The following is a 25,630-nucleotide window of genomic DNA, read 5'->3' on the forward strand; positions in this document are numbered from 1 at the left end:
TAAGAAGCTATAGAGAGATGTGAACACAGCCCAGTCCATCACACAAACCCACCTCCCATCCATTGACTCGGTCTACACCTTCCGCTGCCTTGGGAAAGCAGACAGCATAATCAAAGACCCCTCCCTTCCGGGTTATTCTCTCTTCCAACCTCTGCCATCAGACAGGAGATACAAAAGTCTGAGAATATGCAAAAACAGCTTCTTCCCCACTCTTAGCAGACTCCTGAATGAACTTCTTATGGACTGAACTGACCTCTCCACGCATCTTCTCTACTGAGTAGTTCTACACTATGTGTGCTTCACCCAATGCCTGTGTCTATGTATTAAATTGTGTATCTATCGTATGCCCTATGGTTTTCATGTATGGAACGATCTGTCTGGACTGTACGCAGAACAACACCTTTCACTGTACCTCGGTACACATGACAATAAACCCAAATCCAAATTGTCTTTGGACTAGTAATCCAGATACCCTGGATAAGGATCTAAGGACCTGGGTTTGCATCCCACCAGGGTGGATGGTGAAAGTTGAATTCAATAAAAATCTGGAATTAAAAAGTCTAATGATGACCTTGAAATAAAAAGCCATTTGGTTCACTAATGTCCTTTAGGGAAAAGGAAGTCTAACATCTATACGTCAACCTTTTGAGACATGTCTCAAAAAGCCATTCAAGGATCATGGTTGATGGAGAAAATGCCATCACAAAGAGTGGAAATATACGCAAAGTTTTGCGTGGTTACATTATCGCGTCATGGGATGTCACAAAGTGACATGAGATCATTCATAAAATGTGGAATATCCAATTCAATGGATGGGGAGGATGATGATTCTGAAAGTAAAAGGGCAAATCTGATCTACAGTGGGATCCTTGCGATGATACCATAGTCAAAGTGCCTCAGAATTAATTCAATTAACTCTTTGCATTGGATGCTGGAGACAATGAATTTGTCAGTTTTAAAATACTTTGATTGTGATTAAAATTATCTTTGTACAATTATTTCATTCGATAAATTGTGCCATATTCATAGGAAGTTAATTACCGGTGTTTTTTTCTTCATTTCAAAATAGCGACCACCCGCATACAAACTGCTGGTTCTAATTTCATACTCGGTGAGTAAGTCAATTCCCACTTTTGGAAGGATTTTTGGAGACTTCAAAGGATGCCACCATCTACAGAATGTCAAAGGATACTGACACACTTTACAACCTGGGCAGAGCAAAATGGTTTCTCATATGCAATCCTGGCACATACCGTGAGATCTGACATTTTTATAATACAGTTCGATAGGCATATGATTTTAACCTGTTTATTTTTCTCTTCCTGTTTATATCTTCCTTCCTCTATCTTCTGTAGACACTGATTGCTTGCTTGTTATGGTTCTACAGGGAGTCATTCTTCGGTACCTTGCTCAAGAGGCCATTATTTAGATATGAACCGTAATATCTTAACCTTAAATATGGACCTTAATGTAGCAGGCTTCTCAACTCTGGTAAGCATCACAATGAGCCAGTCCTGGTTCTGTGAAGCCTCCTTATCCACATACTTCCAGCAGAATCACTGAGTAGCAATCAGGAGTGAGATCCCTGTTCGATCTTCCCCAGAGGTGAAAGGTCAATTGTAACTCTACCACTGTTGGTGTGGTTCAGCTTTTTGTTCAGCAGCCAAGAATTATTGGAATTCTCCCAAGCAAACAATTCCTCCTTAGATCAAACCTTTAACAAGCTGCATTGGGAGCAAATTCTTTTGTATTTGTGTTAGGATCATGTTGATTGAAATCTCTTTACTAAAATGTCAAAACAGATTTTGCAAGGGACTGATTATTTTTCTTGAATGTTGAATGCAGGAAATCATCCAAATCAGAAAAGAGAGCTATTGACCAATGTGTCTTAGCCATTACTCAACAGATCTCAAGGGAGAGTTTCATTCACATAGCATCACTTCGATTCTCTGGGGGAAGGTTGTTCCAGGGACCGGTACCTGCTGGATATTAGTGGTGGGAACTCAGCACTGGTAACATCATTACATGTTCATGTGTATGTGGTGTCCTCACTTTTGTTGCAGATGATCACAGTCTGGTACTTGCCACAAATATTACTTACTCCAGCCCAAGCTTGGATTTTGCCTTGGTCTCGCTGCGTGCAGGCTTGGATGACTTTATTATCTAAGTAGCTTGGAATTGGGCTGAACACTGTGCAATCATCAGTGAACAACCCAACTCCAAACCCTAGAATAAAGGGAAGGTCAATGTTGAAGTAGCTATACAAAGCTGGGCCTAGGGCTCTGCCCTGAGACTGAGATTATTAACCTCCAACACACACAACCACCTTTCTTTGCGCCAGGAATTACTCTGCACCGTAGAGCTTCCCCCTTGATTCCCATTGCCTTCAATTTTACTCAGGGAGGAATTATACCACCATTTCGCAGCAGGGGCAGGGACATAAAATGCGGCGAGCCATTCAAACGCCTGTCAACTTTGGTGGGACGGGAAAATCCTGCAGGTGGGAGCGGCTGAAAAATTCCACCTGAAGTCTTTTTAAGAGCACACTTGTTGAATGCAGCCTTGATGCCAAGGGCAAACAATCTCATCTCACCTCTGCAATTCAGCCTTTCTGTCCAAGCTTGGGGCAAGGCTGTAATCTAGTCTGTAGTTGAGTGGTTGTGGTGGAACCCGAACTAAGTATCCGTGAGCAGGTTAATGGTATACACGTGCCCATTGATAGCACTGTTCAAAATTCCTTGCACCACTTTGCTGATGATTGGGAATAAGTTAATAGCACAATAATTGGTGAGGTTGTATTGGTTCAATTCATTGTGGACAGAATATTGCACAATTCTCCCCGCTGTCAGGTACATTCCAATGTTACAGTTGCACGGAAACAACTGGGCTAAGGTTATGCTTGTTCAACACTACAGTGGACCATGTCATCTGTACTAGATCTTGCTCCCCTCTACGAAAGTCATCCACTCGTCTGGGGTCATCCTGGGGGGCAAAGATAATCCTTGCCTGTTTCTCCCACTCCAAACCATCTCTTTCAATGCTTTTCCCTACTCCATCCACTCATAACAGCAGGTTTATGACTCTATAAGTGCTGGAAAATGGGGTTAGGGTAGTTGGGTGGGTGTTTTTGACCAGTGCACACGTGGTGGGTCGAAGGGCCTTTTCTGTGCTGCATGACTCCATAACAAGTGTGGCGATCTCATTGACTTCCTTGTCACCAAGATATTTTCTTGACTGCCTCAGCTGCTTCCCTCTTTCCCCTGCTAACCAAACTAAAGCAGCCCCCCAAACGTCTCCATGGCAGCCTTGAACTCCATCTAGCTTCTCTCCCACCTCCTCCATCTCAGCTCAGTTTATCCATCAGGCCCAACCGCTGCTCCCTTCCCTTCCTGAGCAAACAATTCCAACAAACGTGCTGATCGAATTTAAAAAGTACTCAGATACGCACTTGCATTGTCATCACCTACAATATTCCGGACCGAGGGTTGGAAAGAGGGATTAGGCTGGATAACCTTTTTTTCTTGGCTGGCACATACATGATGGGTTGATGGCTTCTATGCTTCTATTTTCAGAAGTCTGCTCACCTATCATGCCTATCCTGACTTATCTACAGTGGCTCTCTGTACATTCTCAAATTGCTTTCAGCTCCTTATAGACCTCACACTTTTGAGCTCCTTCCCTAAGCCCCTCACTTCTCCTTCCATATGAAGATTGGGCACTGGCCCAACTGTAACCCCCAGACCCTCTTCACCTAATCCCATATTCTATTATTCCTTTCTCTCTCATGCACCTATCCAGCTTCCCCTATTCTGTTTGCTTCAACTACACCCTATGGTAGCGAGTTGCACATTTGAACCACTCTATGAATAACAAAGTTTTAGATACAAAGAAAAATAAATCACCAACAAGGCCTGCTGAATAAATTTGTGCTCCTTCAATCCACTTCTACTTTTTCTCGAGCATCAGGAACCCTGGATATCCATCTATGTAAGGATGATTATATGACTGGGTGCAATTGAGACAATCATAATAGAAAATGGGACATATGAAATGATAGTAATGATGGGGCAGCATGCCAGAGTTCAAACATGTGCGAAAATCCATCATAACAGATCCCTACCCATGTTCACCTGAGTGCTGGCACAAATCAGGTGGAAGGAGGTGGAATATTCAGTTTAATTTGAATAATAGTCTTTGATTATTTTGCTTAAGATGTGAACATGGTTTTCTTATCATTCCCAGGTGATCCAAAGTTACATGTCCACTGTTCTTTAGCAAACTGTTCTGTAACACACAGCCTGTCAGTGATATCACCTGAGCATTGAAGGGAGGCATGACTCAGCTCTCTGCAGGCTGGTAAGAAAATTGCCCTTTGTGGAATGTAAAAAAATAAATAAAACTCTTTTGGAAAAAGCAGCAATACCTTGAATATGAAGTAGTCCCTTTATTTCCCCTAATTTTTAGCATAACAAAATAAGAAACTCGGAAACAGCAGAATTTGATCTAAAGCTCAAATTAACTGTGATTTCAGCAGTTTGTAATGACAAAAATTGATTGAATTGATTTCACTTTAACTGAAAGCAATGATACATTGAATAGGAGATCCTTAACATTCTTGCATATTGTGCTCATCAGAAACCCATAATTGCATTGAGTTCCTGCTACAAATAGCTCTTACATGATGAATACCATCGTGAATGAAGCAGACTAGGGCTGATATTGACTTATGGTGTTGGTGGGAAATGGGCGGTAGCATTTTGGCTGTGTATTATACACAGCATGGTTTTCCCTTCCTTGACTGTCACAAGTCAAAATCAACCTTTCCAGTGTTTCCAAACCACACTGCCAGTTGCTGTCAATACGGAAATTGGCCAAACACAATTAATTGCTTAGCATAGAGGAAAAGTACCAACATGGACAGATTTGGCACGTCTGTTTGTGTGTTGTAATTTCTATGTAAGCCCATGTACATGAGAAGCTTCATGTAAACTCAAAATAGTGCTCAGAAAAATAATTACAAAAATCAGAATGTGAATTCTAGATTACGGGTTCAGGGTGTAGGGGACGTCTATTCTTGTTCACCATCTGAACACCTTGTAATCACTCCGTTACTCTGAAATAATAATTTATAACAAGTGGGCCCATTCATAATTATAGTTTGGAATATTTCAAACAGCAATTGTCCTTGGCTCAATCATTATAGAAAGGCAATCTGCAGCTACAGAATGAAAAATGAATGGTGCAGGCTTTAAATGATCGCACCAATGTTCACACCAATGTTAAAACAGAGCACAGAGAAAGATAGAATTTATACAGTGCAGAAGGAGGCCATACGGCCCATCGAGTCTGCACTGGCCCTTGGAAAGAGCACCCTCCATCTTATCCCCGTAATCCAGTCACCCCACCCCACCTTTTTGGGACACTAAGGGCAATTTAGCATGGCCAATCCCCCTAACCTGCACATATTTGGACTGTGGGAGGAAACCGGAGCACGGTTTCAAAGATCATGTGAAAATGCAGAGAGATGTCACAAAAATAATTTCTCTGTTTTTACAGTTAATTAGCGAATAAAGTAATATTTCCACTAAAAAAAACACATTTGTGGATCAAACCTTGATACCATAATGCTGCTGTCATATCCATTTCAGCTGCTAAGTTACTGTTCTAGTCTCCAATGGGTCAGACAGTACATAGTCTGCTACTGCTACGTCAAAATAATCCCATTACCCATTCGGAATGTTCAGTTATTGAAAATCTTTCAAGGCCATCTGCAGATTCAAACAATTCATCGCATGAATTCATAAATGCATTTGAGGATCAATCTATCCTCATTATTGTCTTTTCCTGCTGATCTATGATATGCAGAATCTGGCATTATTATTAACAGCAAGAGCTGTAATCTCTTTTACCTGTCAGTGTGGGTTTGGAAAAGGGAGGATTCAGTTTTGGCTAATCCGTTAGCAATCCTGTGCTTGTCTTCTGAGCCATTTTTCATCAACTCAGTGAAACATCCATACATATCGCAACTGCAGGAATGTTGGAACCATGGAATGGAACAGTTACAGCACAGAGGAGGTCATTTGTTCCACTGCGTCCGCGCTATCCTTCTGAACGAGAATCCACCTCGTTTCCCCTGCCTTTTCCCTGTTGCCCTTCATATTTTTCCTTTTCAGATGATGATTCCATACTTCACCTATTTTCTCCTTCCATTGTGAAAAAGAAACTAATAGCAGACTTTAATATTAATTCACATAATTGCTTCCTGAAACAGGTGTTAAATCAAAAAGTCAGCTGAAATATAAGGGTTGAATTTTAATCAAAACATAGTTAAACTAAATTACACCTGAAATCGTTGATCCATATATTCTGTGTGATCCCGAGATAATATCAGAATTTTTCACTCTAAAAATCTGTAATTAATCCTATTCACAAATGTTCTTTGTAAGCATACACACACGATTGCACAAATCTCTTTGAGCAGTCGTGTTTGCAATGACATTCGTGATCTTACTATTCCTTAAGAGGCATTTAAGATGTACAGCAAGCCTGCATGTTTTGTTTTACTGTCTCTGCATTTTACGATGATCTTTGAAAATACACTCATTCAGATACTTGTGCTGGAATGCACCTCAACTGTAACTGTTGGTTAACATAACCAATGTTTAACAAGTCGAAACAAAATAACATAATTGGTATTACTAAAGAAAAATGCTGCAGCTGTTGAAAATATGAAATAAAAATAGAAATGCTGGGAATACTCAGCAGGTCAGCCAGCATCTGTGGAGAGAGAACGAGAGTTGATGGGTTTTATAAAGCCACAAAGGCGTTCACAATGAGTAGTTCAAATAAACTTAGTTTATTTACAATAACTACTGTATACATCATATGGTAGATCCCACCTGGCTCTGCCTTGTCGGCACCTAACTGGCCAGCTTTATATATCATACAACTATACATTGTTTAGAGGTCCCCGCCCCCGTAACAGGGGGGAGATTGTAATCTGCAAGGTTCACAGGGAAGTTAATTGCTCCCACCCCGTGACATACTTGTGGGTTATAACAATGGGTTGGAAGTAATCTAGCCCCTTTGCCATGGGAAACGTGTTGGTTAATTGTTAGTCTGCTGGTGACAGGAAAGCCTCCTACAATGAAGTCAGAGGTGGGAAGACGCCGAAGCGAGAAACTCGTGTGCGGGATGTCAGGAATGATCATTAATGCGCCGATTGACACTAATTATCCCTGAGCCCAGTGGAGTTTAGTGGTGCTTCAGGGATTAAAGGGGAATGAGATGGTTCTTCTTCGCCTCCCATCGGCCACCCAGCAATCGCTGTTGGGTTTACCAGCAGCATGGGGGGGGGGTTTACCAGCAGCATAGGAGGGGGGGGGGCGTTTACCAGCAGCATAGCGGGGGGGGGGTGTTGGGTTTACCAGCACCGTAGCGGGGGGGGCGGGGTGTTGGGTTTACCAGCCGCATAGCAGGGGGGGGGGGGTGTTGGGTTTACCAGCAGCATAGCGGGGGGGGGGGATTTACCAGCAGCGTAACGGGGGGGAGGGCTGGGTTTACCAGCAGCGTAGCGGGGGGGGGGTGTTAGGTTCACCCGTAGCGGGGGGCGGGGGGTGTTGGGTTTACCAGCAGCATAGCTGGGGGGGGGGGTATTGGGTTGACCAGCAGCGTAGCGGGGGGAGAATGGGGGGGGGGGGGGGGAGTACCGGGGGGAGGAGGGGAGGGAAGAAGGGAGGAACTATCGGGGCGGGGGTACCGGGGAGGATGAAGGGCACCGCCCTGGGGAAGGCAGTCACTTTAATCCACCTTTCAGCAATCACGTCCCAGCAATCCCCTCCCTACCCTCTGTTCAGGGATCCAGCTTCCAGCAATGATCCCTGGTGAAATCCTTGGAGCATTACTGGCAGCAGCCATCGCTCCTGGTGGTGCTGCTGATCTTTGATTCTGCCTGTCATAGGATGCCTCAGCCCCATTTTGTGGTTCTTACAACAGAGACTTTAACCAATTATGGACCCACGTTGCCTCCATCCCTTCAATTCCGTGTGCTTCTACTTTGTACATAAGTCTGTTATGTAATGCTATCACATGCCATTTGAAAGTTCCTGTACACAGCATCAACCCTCCTTCTTACTACACTTAATAACTCAATCAGGTTAGTCAGATACATTTTGCCTTTAACAATTCCATGATATCTGTCCTTAATGCTTCTCAAAATGTTAATGTTAAGTGTAATATTAACCTTGGCAAAGGGCTCTAGTAGTTTTTCCATTACTGGTGTTGGACTGATTGGCCTGTAGTCACCAAGTTTATCTCTCTCCCCTTTGATCACAGCAGCAGAAGAATACATGTTGTATGAGAGTATTCAAGGCTGAGATTGATAAGTGTCTGATCTTTGAAGGAATTAAGGGATAGAAGGATTAGGTGGGAAAGTGGGATTGAAGATCGGTCATGATCTCATTGAATAGTCAAGCAGGTTCAAGTGGCCATATCTCCTGCTGCTGCTCTTACTTCTTATGTTCTTAGATACTTCTACTTATTGTGGCTAAGTATCAAACAGAATTGATGTTCATATAATTTTGACCTGTGTTGAAAAGCGACCTGCTCCACCTTGAACAGTCAGTGACTTGGCCTTTGTGAATTTGTTGTATCTTTGTGAAAAAATGAAAATGAAATGAAAATCGCTTATTGTCACAAGTAGGCTTCAAATGAAGTTACTGTGAAAAGCCCCTAGTCACCACATTCCGGCGCCTGTTCGGGGAGGCTGTTACGGGAAGGAGGAGGTTACTGTTGTGGAGGAAGAAGCTGTGAGCAGACCTCAGTTTGTGATTACTAAGTCCCCCATGTGCAGTTTTAAATATGGATGGGAAGTTGTATGTCATATATTTCCCACACAATGTTTTTATTATTCAGGGCAAATGATCAATGAAAAATCCCCCCCAAAACTTAAAAATATAGCAGTCTATAAAAACCGATATCATAAATAACCAAAAGGGTTTCTGTTCCTTATTAGGCTGGCGCAGTTGATCCAGTGGACTAAAGTATTTTGGCTTTTAGAATCGTTGATTAAGTGTAAGTTGTTTATAAAATTTTTATGAAAATCATAAAGTAAGTTATAATAATATGCCAGCTTTTACTTTGTCCTGTAGTGACCATTTTAGGTTGTGAGGCAGAACGTCATCATTTCTCAAAGGTCAGTAGCTTTTTGTCGGTTTTGTTTGAAGAAGAATTTTGTCGTCTCTCTCCATATATTTCTATCAATGTTCTATTACAAATCGAAACAAGTGTTTCCAGAATTCCAGATCCCACAACAGCTGTACAAATTCAACAGATCTAGTTTTTGGATATTTCCACTCTTGCGATCATTTGGAATTCACAATCAGTCTCAACCAGCTCCAAGATGGAACAGGTCACTTTTTAAACACAGGTCAAATTGTTATGGACATTCATTCTGTTCAACACCTAGCCGCATTAAGTGGATGTATCTATGAGCAATGGAGTGTGCTTCATCTTTTGTGGATTGAAGTTATCATTGAGCGCTATATTCTAGCTGTACAATTGATTAATTCTCATAATCATTTCCTATTGAAGTGAGAAGCGAGGCAGTTTCTTACGCCTCGTACGCGATTTAACGTGCAAAAAAAGTCCCATTTTGGGCGCCTAGAGAAGGGTTTTGGACTCTTGATTTTTTTTCGGCCTTGGTCGGGAATGCCCCACTAACGTCATATTTACCTCACTTCCTGCACTGGTGAGCTGAGCTAGTCAGTGCAGGGAGAGATCAGGGCACCATTTTTAAAATGCTGCCCCGATCCCTACTACGACCTCCAGAGCCCCCCACTGTCCCAACATACCTCTTAGGAGTCCTCGAGCCCATCCTCACCCCACCTCTTAAAGACAGGGCACCCCTGGGCCCAATCTCTGGCACTGCCAATCTGGCAGTGTCCCTGACAGCCTGGCAATGCCACCTGGCTACCCTGGCAATGCCAGGATGGCATTACCTGTGTTACAGGCTGGCAGTGCCAAGGTGCCAGGTTGGCCATGTCACGATGCCGGGCTTGTAGTGCCAAGGTGCTCCGGTGCCTGGATATACGTAAATGAGCCCAATGGCTCGCTTAAATATGTTAGTCTGGATCTTGCCCAGTGAAGGTGAGATCCAGATCACGGCGTCTCACAATATCTCGTTGGATCACATGAGGCGTTCCGAGCGTTGCAAATCTTACGAGGCCTTTCGCGGGATTTTAACGGGCCTCGTCACGTCTTCGAGTCGGGGGGGGTGGATGAGGCCGTTTAATCGTGCCCCACATAACTAATGATTAAAGCTCCTCCTACAGGTAGCAGATATTTCCCAGTGCTGTGAGGTAGCCTTTAACCTTTACTGCCAGTTCGGAAAATGTGGCCCCATTATCTATCAGCTCACCTTTCCATTGTGTGAAGGAAACTCCAGCTTAGTGCATAACATGCTCAACTGATCCACAATGCCGAGTTTTCCACGTGGTGGCGGAAGTTGAAATCCTCCTCACTCTGTATGTTTATACTCACCAGCAGAAGATACTTAACCTTCCATTTAAGTAATAACTCTGCATGCTATTTGCCATATAACAATATCCTTGTGCCAAGATTAGAAGTACCACATTACTTATCTATGGACATAAATAAATGGATTTCACGATGAAAAATGTATATAGTTTCCTTTATGGAAATACCTGTTTCTATTGAATTTCACCTTGACCCAGTCTATGAGGTTAGATTTTTTTTTCATAATAGCGTAATTTTTTTATCTTTCAGGTGATGAAAAAGTGAAAACATTTGGTAATCATTGGTGTTTCCTGTGTACATATGGAGTTGTTGCTAGTCACATGAGCCCTAAGGAAAAGTCTGGTATGTAAAGAATCAAATAGGCCCAGTTCTTATTTTTAACTGTGGAACAAAAAAAACATTTTTTGCTGTGACTTAAAAAAAAAATCTTGTTTGCCTTTGTCATTGAAAGAGATGTGGATCAGTTTGTTGACAGAGTTAATCTCACAACCAATAATGAAAGAATGCTCCCTGCACATTTTTTAATACCGCTCACCAGTTACGATGCACCGTTTTTAAACTTATTTCAATATGAATTTGGAAATTTCTCCCAAATCTATTTAATGTTTCTTTAAAATAGGAACTTAAAGATAGAGATATTAAAAGAACCAGTTCTAAAGTAATCAGTGTGTTTCTTTTTGATCTTTGAACATCTTAATCGAAAGTTGAAGAAATTAGAATTAAGTTTCAAGTACTCAGATGTTTTTCACCTTAACTCACCAGTTGTAGCTGAGAAGGTAAAGCACAAAGAATGATTTGTCAATATGTCCGTGTCATATTAGATTTAACGTAGTGATAGACAGCAAACTACCTTACATTGTAAAGCCGATTATAGAATACTGACTGTTAAACCATGGCAATCAAATAACTTTTTAAAAATGAATTTAAAGTGCCCAATTCATTTTCCCCCCAATTAAGGGGCAATTTAGTGTGGCCAAACCTGCACATCTTTGGGTTGTGTGGGTGAGACTCACATCGACACAGGGAGAATGTGCAAACTCCACACAGACAGTGACCCGGGGCCGGGAACAAACTAGGGTCCTCGGCGCTGTGAGGCAGCAGTGCTAACCACTGTGCCTCCATGCTGCCCGCAATGAAATAACCTGACTCGTTTAGTAACAGCGTATAATCCTTTTCTCAAGTTTATAAATAAAACTATTCACTGACAAAGCTATGAGTCTTCCAATGACCACAGAATATACCAAATAAATCATTAGGAAAACTAAAAGCAACCCCACTTGTACAAGGGAGTGAGCGCAAGACTGCTAACCATGAGCCTCTAGCCTGAGTCCCTGACTGCATTTCTGTGTAACTTGCTCAATTTGATTGGGTAACATGGAGGCATTTACCACTAAGGAAGGTGCAAGAAAAACGCTTCAGAATTCAACTTCTGTTGATGGGTCCTGTGGGGACATCCATGAACCACTGTGCCCTGACCAGGAACTTAAGTAAGTTTTGTGGGAACATGCAGCATCCATAAATATGTAACAAAATATCAATATGTCAAGTATTTGAACAGTTTTGAGTGTTATGCTGAAATTTTTAAATATTCGTCCAGGAACTATATACGGTCATTGTCTTATTTTGCTACATTTATTTTACTTTGCAAGAGTATCATTAGGGGAGTTTAATACTGCATTACTAGACTCAATCCCTATGTATATGCACAAACACAGGAAAAAAGAAATGGGAAATGCCTTACTTATGGCAGCCTTCACAATGGATTGCTCCTGTAGTTTCTTTAATCGTTCGTTCAGACACAAAGGCTGGATATTCAGTGTCGCATGGCTGAAGAATCTGCTTCGGACTCTGTGCTAAAAATATGCAACAACCATAGTGTTAGCCATGATTCATTTGGTGAAATGAAAAATATATCTGTTAAACTCCAATGTGTTTGATGACCAGGCTTAAATCTGCAACTTCCACTAATGAATAAAAATGGTCCAAAACCTGTGAGTTAACGAGAGATTTCAGCTTGCCAAAACCAACTTATTATGTAATGCTGTAACATTCTACATGCCAAACTCCATCGATGAGAGTAAGAGTTAAAAAGATGAAGCGGTAAATGTAGAAAACTAACATCGATTTTCAGATAAAATGCATTTCCTATGCCACCATGTGGCCATTTAGAGCAATTGCAGGTAGTCTTTGAAACTAATGATGTTCGCATGTCCCACATTGAAGATCTCAGCTTCGGATTTCCACACTCCCAAATTCAAGCCAGGTGCTTCGTTTTGGTACCAGATTTGGTTTAAAAATAACCTTGATCGTTATAATCTTTATGTCATTAGTTTCATAGAAAGATTACCTATGTCAAGTATTTTTTTTCCAGAAATTAAAATGCTTGAAACACTAAATGAGGAAATATCACGGAGGTTGTCTTTTACTTCTTCAACTCTTAATTAAGAGGGCTCAGAAATATTCTGACTTATCACAAGTTTCATGGAAGTTTCCCTTGTGTAAATCATCTGCTTTAATGCTTGAGTAAGTTAAATAATTGTAAACATAGCCCATTTGCATTTCAGTTCAAAAGACGACGCAAGATTTCAAAGGCTAAATCAAAGTAACCTTTGTGATTTCACCATATACCTTCTCACAACTGAATCATTTACACCTTTTGTATTCTGCCTGTAGAATACTTTTGTGAGATTAGTTCTCTGCAGCACAGAGCTCAGTAAAAATTAACTTGTCTGTTAAATGTTCAGTATCCCAGCAATAATAGCAATTTATTGGAGCAATTTTATAATTTGTTCGCACAAAAGTATAATCTAGTGAGTGCATGAAGATTGTATCTATGGCATACGCTGGTATTTTAACCAGCTGCTTGGGAACTGTAAGCATCAGGTATGAAATTTGCTTCAAGTGTCATTCGCCCCACTATCTGGCACGGAAACAGCAACCACTTGTGTCTTGGGTCCCACAAGAATTGTGTTGGAAATAGAAACATAGAAAATAGGAGCATGAGGAGGCCTTTTGGCCCTTCAATTGTGCTCCGCCATTCATTCTGATCATGGCTGATCACCCAACTCAATAGTCTAATCCTGCTTTCTCCCTATATCCTTTGATTCCTTCACCCAAAGTGCTACATCTAACTGCTTCTTGAAAACATGCAATAATAATAATCTTTTATTGTATGAAGTATGAAGTTACTGTGAAAAGCCCCTAGTCGCCACATTCCGGCACCTGTTCGGGTAAGCTGGTACGGGGATTGAACCCGCGCTGCTGGCCTTGTTCTGCATTACAAACTAGCTGTCTAGCCCACTGAGCTAAACCAGCAATGTTTTGGCCTCAACTACTTCCTGTGGTAACGAATTCCACAGGCTCACCAGTCTCTGGGTGAAGAAAGTTCTCCTCATCTCTGCCCTAAATGGTCTATCCTGTATCCTCAGACTGTGACCCCTGGTTCTGGGCACACCCACCATCGGGAACATCCTTCCTACATCTACCCTGTCTAGTCCTGTTGGAATTTTATAAATTTCTATGCGATTCCCCCCCTCATTCTTCTGACTCCAGCAAATATAATCCTAACCAATTCAATTTCTCCTCATACATCTGTTTGCCATCCCAGGAATCAGTCTGGTAAACTTTCGCTGCACTCCCTCAAGAGCAAGAACATCCTTCCTCAGATAAGGAGACCAAAACTACACACAATATTCCTGGTGTGGCCTCACCAAGGCCCTGTATAATTGCAGCAAGACATCCCTTCTCCTGTACGCGAATCCTTTTGCTATGAAGGCCAACATACAAGTTGTCTTCTTTACTGCCTGCTGAACCTGCATGCTTACCTTCAGTGACTGGTGTACGAGGACATCTAGGTCTCGTTGCACATTCCCCATTCTTAATTTATTGGCCAAAGAGATAATAGTTTTTTGGACTAGTCTATTTCAGACAATGAAAGAATGTTTCTTCAACATAAGCCACCTTTTAAGTTTTAGATATTTTGTATGCATCTTTTGTATGCAACTTCCGCTTTAAGAGGGATTAGATTTAGTTTGTTGAACACGATTAGTGACATAATAGTCTGATGTTATTTTACCAGGTGTAAAGTTTCAACATGCATCACTGTACCCCAACTTCAAGTATTACACTCTAAAATTACAAATGGTGCACAAGGTACTAATAATTCCTGGCTTCAGTATCTTATTCCAAATCCACCACAATTCCCCACTGGTAATGCCTTGCCCTAACTGACAGCTCTTTATCTGTCTGGTGACTCACACCCTTGATTGCTATCTCCTTTCTTCTCATTGTTTGGCTATACTTCATCAATGTTAATATTGTTCAATATAATGGAACAAGAGATCATTTCTGCACAAATGCAACAGTAGTCTGACAGAACACTTGATAAAGGTGTCAATATTTTGGCAATTTTTTCCCACACAGCTTCTATTTCTCAGTCCTATTTAGGTTGCATCATAGTAGCAGAGAGGTGACAAGTAGTAAATGGGGAATGTAATAAGGCCTTTCAAAAAGAGCACAAACACACTGGGGCAAGATTCCCCGATCGTTGACGCCGAAATCGCGTTCGGCAATCGGGTGGAGAATCCATTTTTACGCTGGAATCGGGGGCGGCGCCATTTTTACGCTGTTCCAACTCTTCGAAAACAGCGTACATGAGGAGAACGTCGCACACCGTCGGGGCGGCTCAGGGCGTTACCTGAGGCCCTCCCCTGATGCTCCGCCCCCGATGGGCCGAGTCCCCAATGGCGTGGGACACGTGTCCTCACAATTTTCGAGACCTTGCGTGGTGGTTGTGGACTGTGCCCAGCGCTGCCGCAGTCTGGGGGGAGCTGTCCACTGCCAGAGGGTGCTTCGGGGGGGCTGGGGGGACTGGTGGAGGTGATCTGGGGGTGGCGAGGGGGATTAGAAGGGGGCAGATTTTGGCAGGTCAGGTCCGCCTGTGACCGCCGCCATGCTGTATGGCGCAGCCGCCGCAGGTGAGGGCTTTATGCGGCGTGGCTGCTAGCCCCCCCCGCACTGGGCAGAGGATCGGTGCAGTGGCGTCGCTGACTTTCTGGTCGTAAGACCAGATGGATCCTGCGGACATAGCCGTAGATTCGGAGAATCCAGCCCACTTTATATATATATCCCCATCTGAACAATTCCACAAAGTAAGATGAACAGTTTACTTGCAGATGCCTGTAACTAGAAATTTAGTTCTTTAACAATCGAATTGCATTTAAATGGCAATATTTTGAAAGGTGGAAGGAAAATGGCATGTGCCAGCGTGGAATACTGGAAATGATGAGCCCAGTTCCAGAACTACAATTGCCGTGAGTGTCACTGGCAAGTGAACACCCTGGAACTACCATGCAGCCAACTTTCCTCATGTGTACTCAGGAGATTGCTGTGTGCTCCCTAATTTCAATGCCCCAAATCTACAGTTACCATAAAGGCTGAGATCCATTCACCTGGACTTTCAGCACTGACTCTGTCAACGTTCTTGGGCAGCAGGACGAGGTCCCTTGATTTGCGGGTGGATGTGAGTTCCTGTGCTGCTCGCGGTACATCCTGGGTGCCTGGCTGGCCCTACTCTCCAGAAAACGGTCCCTCCTCTGCTAGGACTGGATGGAATACCAGATCCCCAGAAACAAAACCAAAATGGCTTCTTTGTTAAGGAGATTGTACTTAAAAATCTTCAACCTCAACCGTTTTGAGGCCAAGCTGCAATCCAAGTAATGACCACCAACCCCCTCCCCTCACTGTCCCTCACATCCACCTTGGCATACACTATGATCTTCAGTCTCATATTTATCACCGACATCACTTTGTTCTGTCGCCACAGAATTGCCTGTCTCAGCCTCTCCGCTGCTGAAATCCTAACAGTGTTTGGAGCCCTCACCCCTGCTGCTGCCTCTTCCTGTCTGAGGAGAGGTGGTGACTCTTGGTCCCATAATACCAGATGGAAACTTCACGAGAAGTCCAGGACCCAGGATCATGGCAGAAGTGTGCCTCACTGTAAACATGCCTCCCTAAAGGGTTTAAAACTGAGTTCAGAGTTGGCCACAACATCAAGAATAGGAATAGTCCGGTTCGTCCTCAGGCAAGTCCAAGGTGGGGACTTGCCCGAAGTGGGGTGCGTGGAGACAGCAGTGTGGAGTGTAATTTGTGGTGGGGGCTGAAGATGATCTTCCTGATGCTGAGCTGAGTGAAGCTGTGACATAGTAAAAGCTGGATGCTGGACAGCCAACATTCAGCCAATATTCAGAAAGGTTTAGCAATGATTATTCCTGGCCCTTTCATTTATTTAAAATAAATTTGTTTTCCAAAGTGTTGAAATCAATTTTTGGACGTTGTAGAAAATTACCAAATGTGCAATATATTGTCCAATGGGAAAATTAATTATTAGAACAATAAGCTCACGAGTGGAAACTGATCTTTAGAAATTAGTTAACCCGAAAAATGGTAAATTAATCTACTCGACAAATCTGGCAACTATTATAGAGTTATATTGCTGATCATGACATCCAGAAATGATCCTATTTCATCATCAGTATGACCAGTGTCCTTCTGGGTGGATTGGTAGGACTGATAATCAAGACAGTCTGCAGGTTTAACATGTGATTAGAACAGGTAAGCATTGTAATTCATTAAGGACTGATTTTTGTGAACCTAATTGTTTCTTTAGAACCATAAACATTTTTCAAAGGAATAAAATCTTCCATTCAGAAAAACATTAAGGAGGTTGGCAGTCTTAAAAACCTCAAGATGATTGCCACACTCTTAAATCCTTACAGAGTGATATCTGATATTAGCAGGATGATAGAAGAAAATGAGTAGTTTTTGTTTAATGACAACCAAATCATACTAATTGTTAGAAATTATCAAACCAATGTGTTTTGTCAAGTAAATCAGTACAATTCAATGTATAATAAGCTTTATTTCATAAGGAGAAAACCAGTTGTCCGGAAAGGATTTCGAGGACTGGGATCCCTGAATCACATAACATTCACAGTTTCAAACGTGTCGAGATAATAGTATGCCGTTCTTTAGCTAGAGATACTCGAATGACAAAGAGGCATTTCCTGATAATAGTAGAAATCGTAACCTGCTTTATGAAGTAAATTAGTCATTATTTAGTTTTAATTTCATACCTAAAGAGTACAGGAAATAATGATGTACATGTCATTAATATTGAAATGTTATTTTTCAGAGATTTTGTTTTTTTATTCATTCATCAGATGTGGATATCGCTGGCAAGGACAGCATTAATTGCCCATTCTGAACTGCCCAACATACCGGTGCCAAAGAAGAACCAGGCAACGTGCCTCAACGACTACCGTCCGGTGGCCTCGGCATCAATCATTATGAAGTGCTTTGAGAGGTTGATCATGGGGCACAGCAACTCCAAACTTCCAGAACGTCGGGATCCACTGCAATTCGCATACCGCCACAACCGGTCCACAACAGAAGCTTTCTCCCTGGCCCTACACTCATCCCTGGAGCATCTCAAAAATAAGGACTCCTACGTCAGGCTCCTATTCATTGACCACAACTCCGTTTTCAACACCATAATCCCAGCCAATCTCATATCAAATCTCCAAAACCTAGGTCTTAGCTCCTCCCTCTGCAACTGGATCCTCAACTTCTTGACCCATAGACCACAATCAGTAAGGATAAAAAATAACACAGGGGTCCATCTAGGCTGCATACTTAGCCCCCTACCATACTCCCTGTACGCACACGACTGTGTGGCAAAATCTGGCTCCAACTCCATCTACAAGTTTGCTGATGACACGACTGGAGTGGGTTGAATCTCGAATAACCATGAGTCAGAATACAGAAGGGAGATGGAGAACCTAGTGGAGTGGTGTAATGCCAACAATCTCTCCTCAATGTCAACAAAACTAAAGAGCTGGTCATTGACTGCAGGAAGCGAAGCATTGTACACACCCCTGTCTGCATTAATGGAGCCGAGGTGGAGATGGTTGACAGCTTCAAATACCTAGGTGTGCACATCACCAACAATCTGTCCTGGTCCACCCATGTCCACGCTACAACCAAGAAAGCACAACAGCGCCTGTACGTCCTCAGGAAACTAAGGAAATTCAACATGTCCACATTGACTCTTTCTTATAGATGAACCATAGAAAGCATCCTATCTGGCTGCATCACAGCCTGGTATGGCAACTGCTTGGCCTAGGACCATAAGAAATGACAGAGAGTCGTGAACACAGCCCACTCCATGACCCAAACCCGCGCCCTATCCATTGACTCTGCCTACACCTTCCGCTATCTTGGGAAAGCAGGCAGCATAATCAAAGACGCCTCCCACCAGGGTTATTTTCTCTTCCAACTTCTTCCATCAGGCACGAGATACATAGGTCTGAGAACACACACTAACAGATTCAAAAACAGCTTCTTCCCCACTCTTACCAGACTCCTGAATGACCCTCTTATGGATTGAACTGATCTCTCCATGCATCTTCTCTACTGAGTAGTACTGCATTCCGTATGCTTGTCCAATGCCTATGTATTTACATGTGTATTTATTGCATGTCTTATGTTTTTTCATGTATGGAACGATCTGTCTGGACTGTACGCAGAACAATACCTTTCACTGTACCTCAGTACACGTGACAATAAACCCAAATCCAAAATCTGAATTACCCTTGAGAAGGTGGTGAGCTGCCTTCTTGAGCTGTTGTAGTCAATATGGTGTAGGTACACCCACAGTGCTGTTGAGGAGGGAGTTCATGGATATTGACCCCATGACACTGAATAAATATAATATATTAGCGAGTCAGGATGGTGAGTGGCTTGGAGGGGAACGTTCAGGTGGTGGTGTTCCCAGGTATCTTCTGCTTTTGTCTTTTTAGATGGTTGTAACCGTGAGGTTGGAAGGTGATGTCTAAGGAGCCTTGATGAGTTCCTGCAGTGCATCTTGTAGATGGTATACATGACTGCTACTGTGTGCCAGTGGTGGAGGAAGTGAATGTTTGTGAATGAGGTGCCAAAGAAGCGGGCTACTTCATCCTGGATGAAGGCTAGCTTCTTGAGTGTTGTTGGGGATGCACTAACCCAGGCAAGTGGAGAGAATTCCATCACACTCCTGACTTGTGCCTTGTAGATTGTGGATAGACTTTAGGGAGTCAAAAGTTGAGTTAATCACCGCAGGATTCATAGCCTCATGTAGCCACAGTATTTACATGGCTAGTCCAGTTCTGTTTCTGGTCAAAAGTAATGCCCAGGGTGCTGATAGTGTGGGATTCAGTGATGGTAGTGCCACTGAATGTTAAGGAGCGATAGTTAGCTTCTCTCTTATTGGATATGATCATTGCCTGGCACTTGCGTGGCATGAAGGTAACTTGCCACTTGTCAGCCCAAGCCTGAATATTGTCCAGGTCTTGCTACATTTGGACATGGACTGCTTCATTATTTGAGGAGTCGCGAATGGTGCTGAACATTGTGCAGTCGTCAGCGAACATCATCCACCATCTGGAACCCATTTGAACCCGGCTCCCCAGAGTCATTGGATTACTAGTCCAGTGACAATAACACAACACCACTGCCTCCTCAATGATCCACAGGGAGTGTTTACAACTGTATAACATATTTAGTATCTAAAGTTCCTCTACAATTGCAAAACTATACTTTTGTTTGAAATGGCTAATTTGTGGGATTCAAAATACAGATTGGTTGAGTTGAAAAGAGCTTGTAATTAAACCATCCTTTTGTGTGGTGAGGGGTTTACCATCAGATTAGCTGGTTCTTGATACTTGGGGTTGAGTTTTCTGACACTGAAATCTTATTTTCAACACAATATTTTAAAGTTGGCAGGTTGTTAAAACAGCAGTCAGACCAGAATTCAGGGCTGCCATGCAGTGGGGGGAAGGCACGTCCAAGGATATGTTGCATTTATTATTTAGGAAACTTCCGCTGAAGACCTTTGTTTGGAAGGAAGCACGTATTCGAGTTGGTCGCATTCCCAACCCTGAAATGTTCGTGTTTTCCCAGACTTCTGGTGAGGGTTGAGCTTGGGCCCAAAATGCATTTCACCATTCAGTGACCTCTGTGGTGGGCGCCATGGTAACGTCACATTCCTGGCAGACCCTGAAGTCTCACTCCTTTGCTTTTTCGCCATACATGATGAAAGAATACCAAAGCTTACATTGGGGCAGCACGGTAGCACAGTGGTTAACACAGTTGCTTCACAGCTCCAGGGTCCCAGGTTTGATTCCCAGCTTGTCTGTGCGGAGTTCTCCCCGGGTCTGCGTGGGTTTCCTCCGGGTGCTCCGGTTTCCTCCCACAGTCCAAAGATGTGCAGGTTAGGTGGATTGGCCATGCTCAAATTGCCCTTAGTGTCCCCCAAAAAAAGGATGGGCGGCGTTACTGGGTTACGGGGATAGGGTGAAGGTGTAGGCTTGGGCGGGGTACTCTTTCCAAGGGAATGTGCAGACTCGAAGGACTGAATGGCCCCCTTCTGCACTGTAAATTCTATGATTCTATGATAGAGGATCAATATAAAACTTGGCAAGATGTTAGGATATGTTTGAGACAATGGATTTCTGCAGAGAATCTCCAGGTCATTTACTGTAACTTTAGTGAAAGGACCATGAAAAAATGTTTTTATAGTATTTCTGTGGCTCTTCTGTCAAAGTTAGGGCAATCAATCAGTTCACCCCCAGCTGTTTTATGATATAAAAGACTAATGTTGCAGCTATCTTGTGGTTGGAAGTGAAATCGGAAACTTTCAGCTAAGTTCAGTGGTCGCAGACTTCCAACGCAGGTAAGAGTCAGAGTAGAACATTCCAAAACCAATTGTCTGACCCAAACTCCTTGCAATCCCAGTTCCTCGCTGGGAGTGTGGGATTCACAAATTGCGATCACATTCACGGCGCAGATTGAATGACCTTTACAAATATATTACAGCAGAGTCAGTAACGTGGAGGGAAAATAAAGGAACTTCAATTTATGTAACTCTTTCCATGACCATAGTTTGTACCAAAGCCCTTTGCAGTCACTTTGTTTCGAAATGGAATCACAGTTGTATTTCAGGGAGATGGGCAGGCAGCAGGTTCCCACCATTAGCAAGAGGTCATTCAGAGACTGATCATTTTGCTGCTGTTGACTGAGGGGTGAATTTGGCCAATACAACAAGTAAACTCTCCTGTTCATACTCAAATAATGCCACTGGACCTTTTACATTTACTTGGGGAGTAAGATGGAGTCTCTACATAACATTATCTGAAAAGATGTTGGATGCGATTTGGGAACGTGTGAGCGTGTTTAGTCGTGTGTTTCCCAGCGCTCACAGCACCGAGAAACACAAGGCTATAAAATGAGACTTGATTTTGCTAAGGGGCCGCAACATGGAAAGCGTGGATGAGGCTGCCCATAGTCACATTTTTTGATCGGGATGAAGGCCCCAGAAGTGACCTCTGACCACCAAGCCGCAACGAACTATAGGAAGATCGCACCCATGTAAAAAAATGCCATTTTGCAGTGCTCTCCTGGCACCCTGACACTGTCCCTGCCAGCTGGCAGTGCCACCTGGGCACCTTGGCAGTGGCAGGTTGGCACCCAGGGTGCTCAGGTGGCACCATCAGTGCCAGGGTACCACCCTGCCCAAGGGGCATGCACCTGAGGGCCTCTGATCCCTTGGGAGACCCCCCATGAGTGCCGCTCCATCTGGCCCCTGAAATGAAAGTCGCTTATTGTCACAAGTAGGCTTCAAATGAAGTTACTGTGAAAAGCCCCGAGTCGCCACATTCCGGCGCCTGTTCGGGGAGGCTGTTACGGGAATTGAACCGTGCTGCTGGCCTGCCTTGGTCTGCTTTCAAAGCCATGTTGTGGAGACCAGTGCTGAATGGCGCTCTCCTTAGGTCTCCGAGGTGAAGGAGAATGATCCCACACCTTGGTTAATTCGGGAATCTGCACATTAGAGTGAGACTAGCTGTCTCGCTTTAATATGCAAAATGTGATCCCACAATGGGCAGCTTTTATATCGCAATGCCTGGCGAGGTGGCGTTAGATCTTGCAAGGCGTTCCGAGCCGGGTATATCCTGGGAGCGGGGTCTCCCGGCTCATATCGGCTACCTGCATCGCAGCGAGCTGCTTAGGTAACAGCCCAGAAATGATTTACTGCCTTTAGTAATCACAGACGAGTTAAGGCGAATGGATAAGAGTAACTAGTTTTATTATGAAGTAATGTTATATGGGTTATAACACCCCCCTCCCAAAGTCTGAAGACACTTCTGACGAATGTGGAGTAGGAAGATGTCTCCGCCTCTTCGCTCGTGGCTGCACTTCTGGCGCCCGCTGGGCCAGACCAAATGACATATACCTGGATGTTGAACATTGATTCCGCACCGAATGTCGCGGTAGAGGTACAGTTGGAGGCTGAACGACTTGTACACTGCTGAAAATTTCCGATGCCTGGGTCTCTATGTCGGAATTTGTATCAACGATCTCATGCGTCTTTGCATCCTGTCCCCCCTGGGGCAACGCTCTTGAGTCTCGAATAGTTGGTGTGGGTTGGTCCAGCAATTGGCGCAGCAAACTCAAATACGCCACCAGCAGGGGGGGGGGGGGGGGGGGGGGGGAGCATCAAATTCAGATTGATGCTCGCTGATGCCTGGTAACGATCCCGATTTTTTGATTTTCCGTGCCATCGTGAAACGCACTTCAGGTGTCCCAGGACGGAGAATCCCTCGGAGTCTGGGGCTACGGGATACGTCAGGCTTTTTATCACCCCATAAGTGTAGGCCCCACAGGCAGTTAAAAGGATTGCTGTCTGTCGGTCGTCACCAGTGATAGCATTTTCCCGAAAAAAATAATGCAAAGGTTCAGCGTACTGCATCCAATCCTCAATGCCGCATCAAATGCGTCCAAACTTTCGAATAATGGCAACTTGGAAAACGAAATTCCAAACTCAGACTTGTGGTGCAGAGGAGATGGTTATTCAACTGATGGTGAGCCGCATCGACAGTAGCTCCACTTTTATTCTTGTCGCCAGTTTAGTAACCACAGGCGATTCCGACGGAAGTGGATAAGAGAAACTACTTTTATTACAAAGAAAATGTATGTCAATACTCTTCAGATCTCAGCCGGGCTTGTGGTGTTGGTTCCAAACTTAGCCGACCTTTATATTGAAGGTTATTAGAGTCCCACAGGCTCCATCATACTCAATGAGGCTCATGGGGAGGCTAATTACTTCTACCCCGTAGGTCTTCTACGTATTATAACACAGCCCTATTTGTGCTAACTGTCTGGCAGCCACCATGTTTGTATTGGCATCCCAGTGGATGGGTGGAGCATTCGCCACATGTTTCAAGCTGTAGGTCCTTTTTATATTTAACACTGAGAAAAGCAGTGGAGACATTAACAGTAAGAGAATGTGAGAGGAGCAGTGGGGTTATTAACAGTGAGAGAGTGTGAGAGGAGCAGTGGGAACATTAACAGTGAGAGAGTGTGAGGAGCAGTGAGGCCATTAACAGTGAGAGAGTGTGAGAGGAGCAGTGGGAATATTAGCGGTCAGATAGTGTGAGAGGAGCAGTGGGGACATTAACAGTGGGAGAGTGAGAGGAGCAATGGGGACATTAACAGTGAGAGAGTGAGAGGAGCAGTGGGGACATTAACAATGAGAGAGTGTGAGATGAGCAGTGGGATTATTAACGGTCAGAGAGTGTGAGAGGAGCAATGGGGACATGAACAGTGGGAGAGTGAGAGGAGCAGTGAGGACATTAACAGTGAGAGAGTGTGAGAGGAGCAGTGAGGACATTAACAGTGAGAGAGTGTGAGAGGAGCAGTGGTGACATTAACAGTGAGAGGGGTGAGAGGAGCAGTGGGAAAATTGACAGTGAGAGAGTGTGAGAGGAGCAGTGGGGAGATTAACAGAGAGAGAGAGTGAGAGGAGCAGTGGGGAGATCAACAGTGAGAGAGTGTGAGAGGAGCAGTGTAAACATTAACAGTGAGAGTGTGAGAGGAGCAGTGGGGTTATTAACAGTGAGAGAGTGTGAGAGGAGCAGTGTGAACATTAACAGTGAGAGAGTGTGAGAGGAGCAGTGGGGACATTAACAGTGAGAGAGTGCGAGAGGAGCAGTGGGGATATTAAGTGAGAGAGTGTGAGAGAAGCAGTGGGGAGATTAACAGTGAGAGAGTTTGAGAGGAGCAGTGGGAACATTAACAGTGAGAGGGTGAGAGGAGCAGTGGGAACATTAACAGTGAGAGTGTGGGAGGAGCAGTGGGGACATTAACAGTGAGAGTGTGAGAGGAGCAGTGGGGAGATTAACAGTGAGAGAGTGTGAGAGGAGCAGTGGGAACATTAACAGTGAGAGTGTGAGAGGAGCAGTGGGGATATTAACAGTGAGAGTGTGAGAGGAGCAGTGGGAACATTAACAGTGAGAGAGTGTGAGAGGAGCACTGGGGAGATTAACAGTGAGAGAGTGTGAGAGGAGCAGTGGGGAGATTAACAGTGAGAGTGTGAGAGGAGCAGTGGGATATTAACAGTGAGAGTGTGAGAGAAGCAGTGGGAACATTAACAGTGAGAGAGAGTGAGAGAAGCAGTGGGAACATTAACAGTGAGAGCGTGTGAGAGGAGCAGTGGGGAGATTAATAGTGAGAGAGTGAGAGGAGCAGTGGGGAGATTAACAGTGAGAGAGTGTGAGAGGAGCAGTGGGAGATTAACAGTGAGAGTGTGAGAGGAGCAGTGGGGACATTAACAGCGAGAGAGTGTGAGAGGAGCAGTGGGGACATTAACAGTAAGAGTGTGAGAGGAGCAGTGGGAACATTAACAGTGAGAGAGTGTGAGAGGATCAGTGAGGACATTAACAGCGAGAGAGTGTGAGAGGAGCAGTGGGGAGATTAACAGTGAGAGAGTGTAAGAGGAGCAGTGGGGACATTAACAGTGAGACAGCGTTAGAGGAGCAGTTTGACTTTTAACAGTGAGAGTGAGAGGAGCAGTGGGACTATTAACAGTGAGAGAGTGAGAGGAGCAGTGGGGACATTAACAGTGAGAGAGTGTGAGAGGAACAGTGGGGACATTAACAATGAGAGAGTGTGAGAGGAGCAGTGGGAACATTAACAGTGAGAGAGTGAGAAGAGCAGTGGGAAC

General features: G+C 43.9%; 1 protein-coding gene across 1 annotated transcript in view; it reads right to left on the bottom strand.

Annotated features, from left to right (window-relative positions):
- cacna2d3a (calcium channel, voltage-dependent, alpha 2/delta subunit 3a) overlaps positions 1-25,630 on the bottom strand; it is a 1,400,547-nt gene that overhangs the window by 79,655 nt on the left and 1,295,262 nt on the right. Inside the window, exon 35 of the mRNA XM_072472475.1 lies at positions 12,278-12,389. Coding sequence (XP_072328576.1) covers positions 12,278-12,389 — 112 coding nt within the window. The remainder of the gene's footprint in view (positions 1-12,277; positions 12,390-25,630) is intronic.

Source organism: Scyliorhinus torazame, chromosome 13 (genome assembly GCF_047496885.1).
Source record: "Scyliorhinus torazame isolate Kashiwa2021f chromosome 13, sScyTor2.1, whole genome shotgun sequence".
Classification (NCBI taxonomy): Eukaryota; Metazoa; Chordata; class Chondrichthyes; order Carcharhiniformes; family Scyliorhinidae; genus Scyliorhinus; species Scyliorhinus torazame.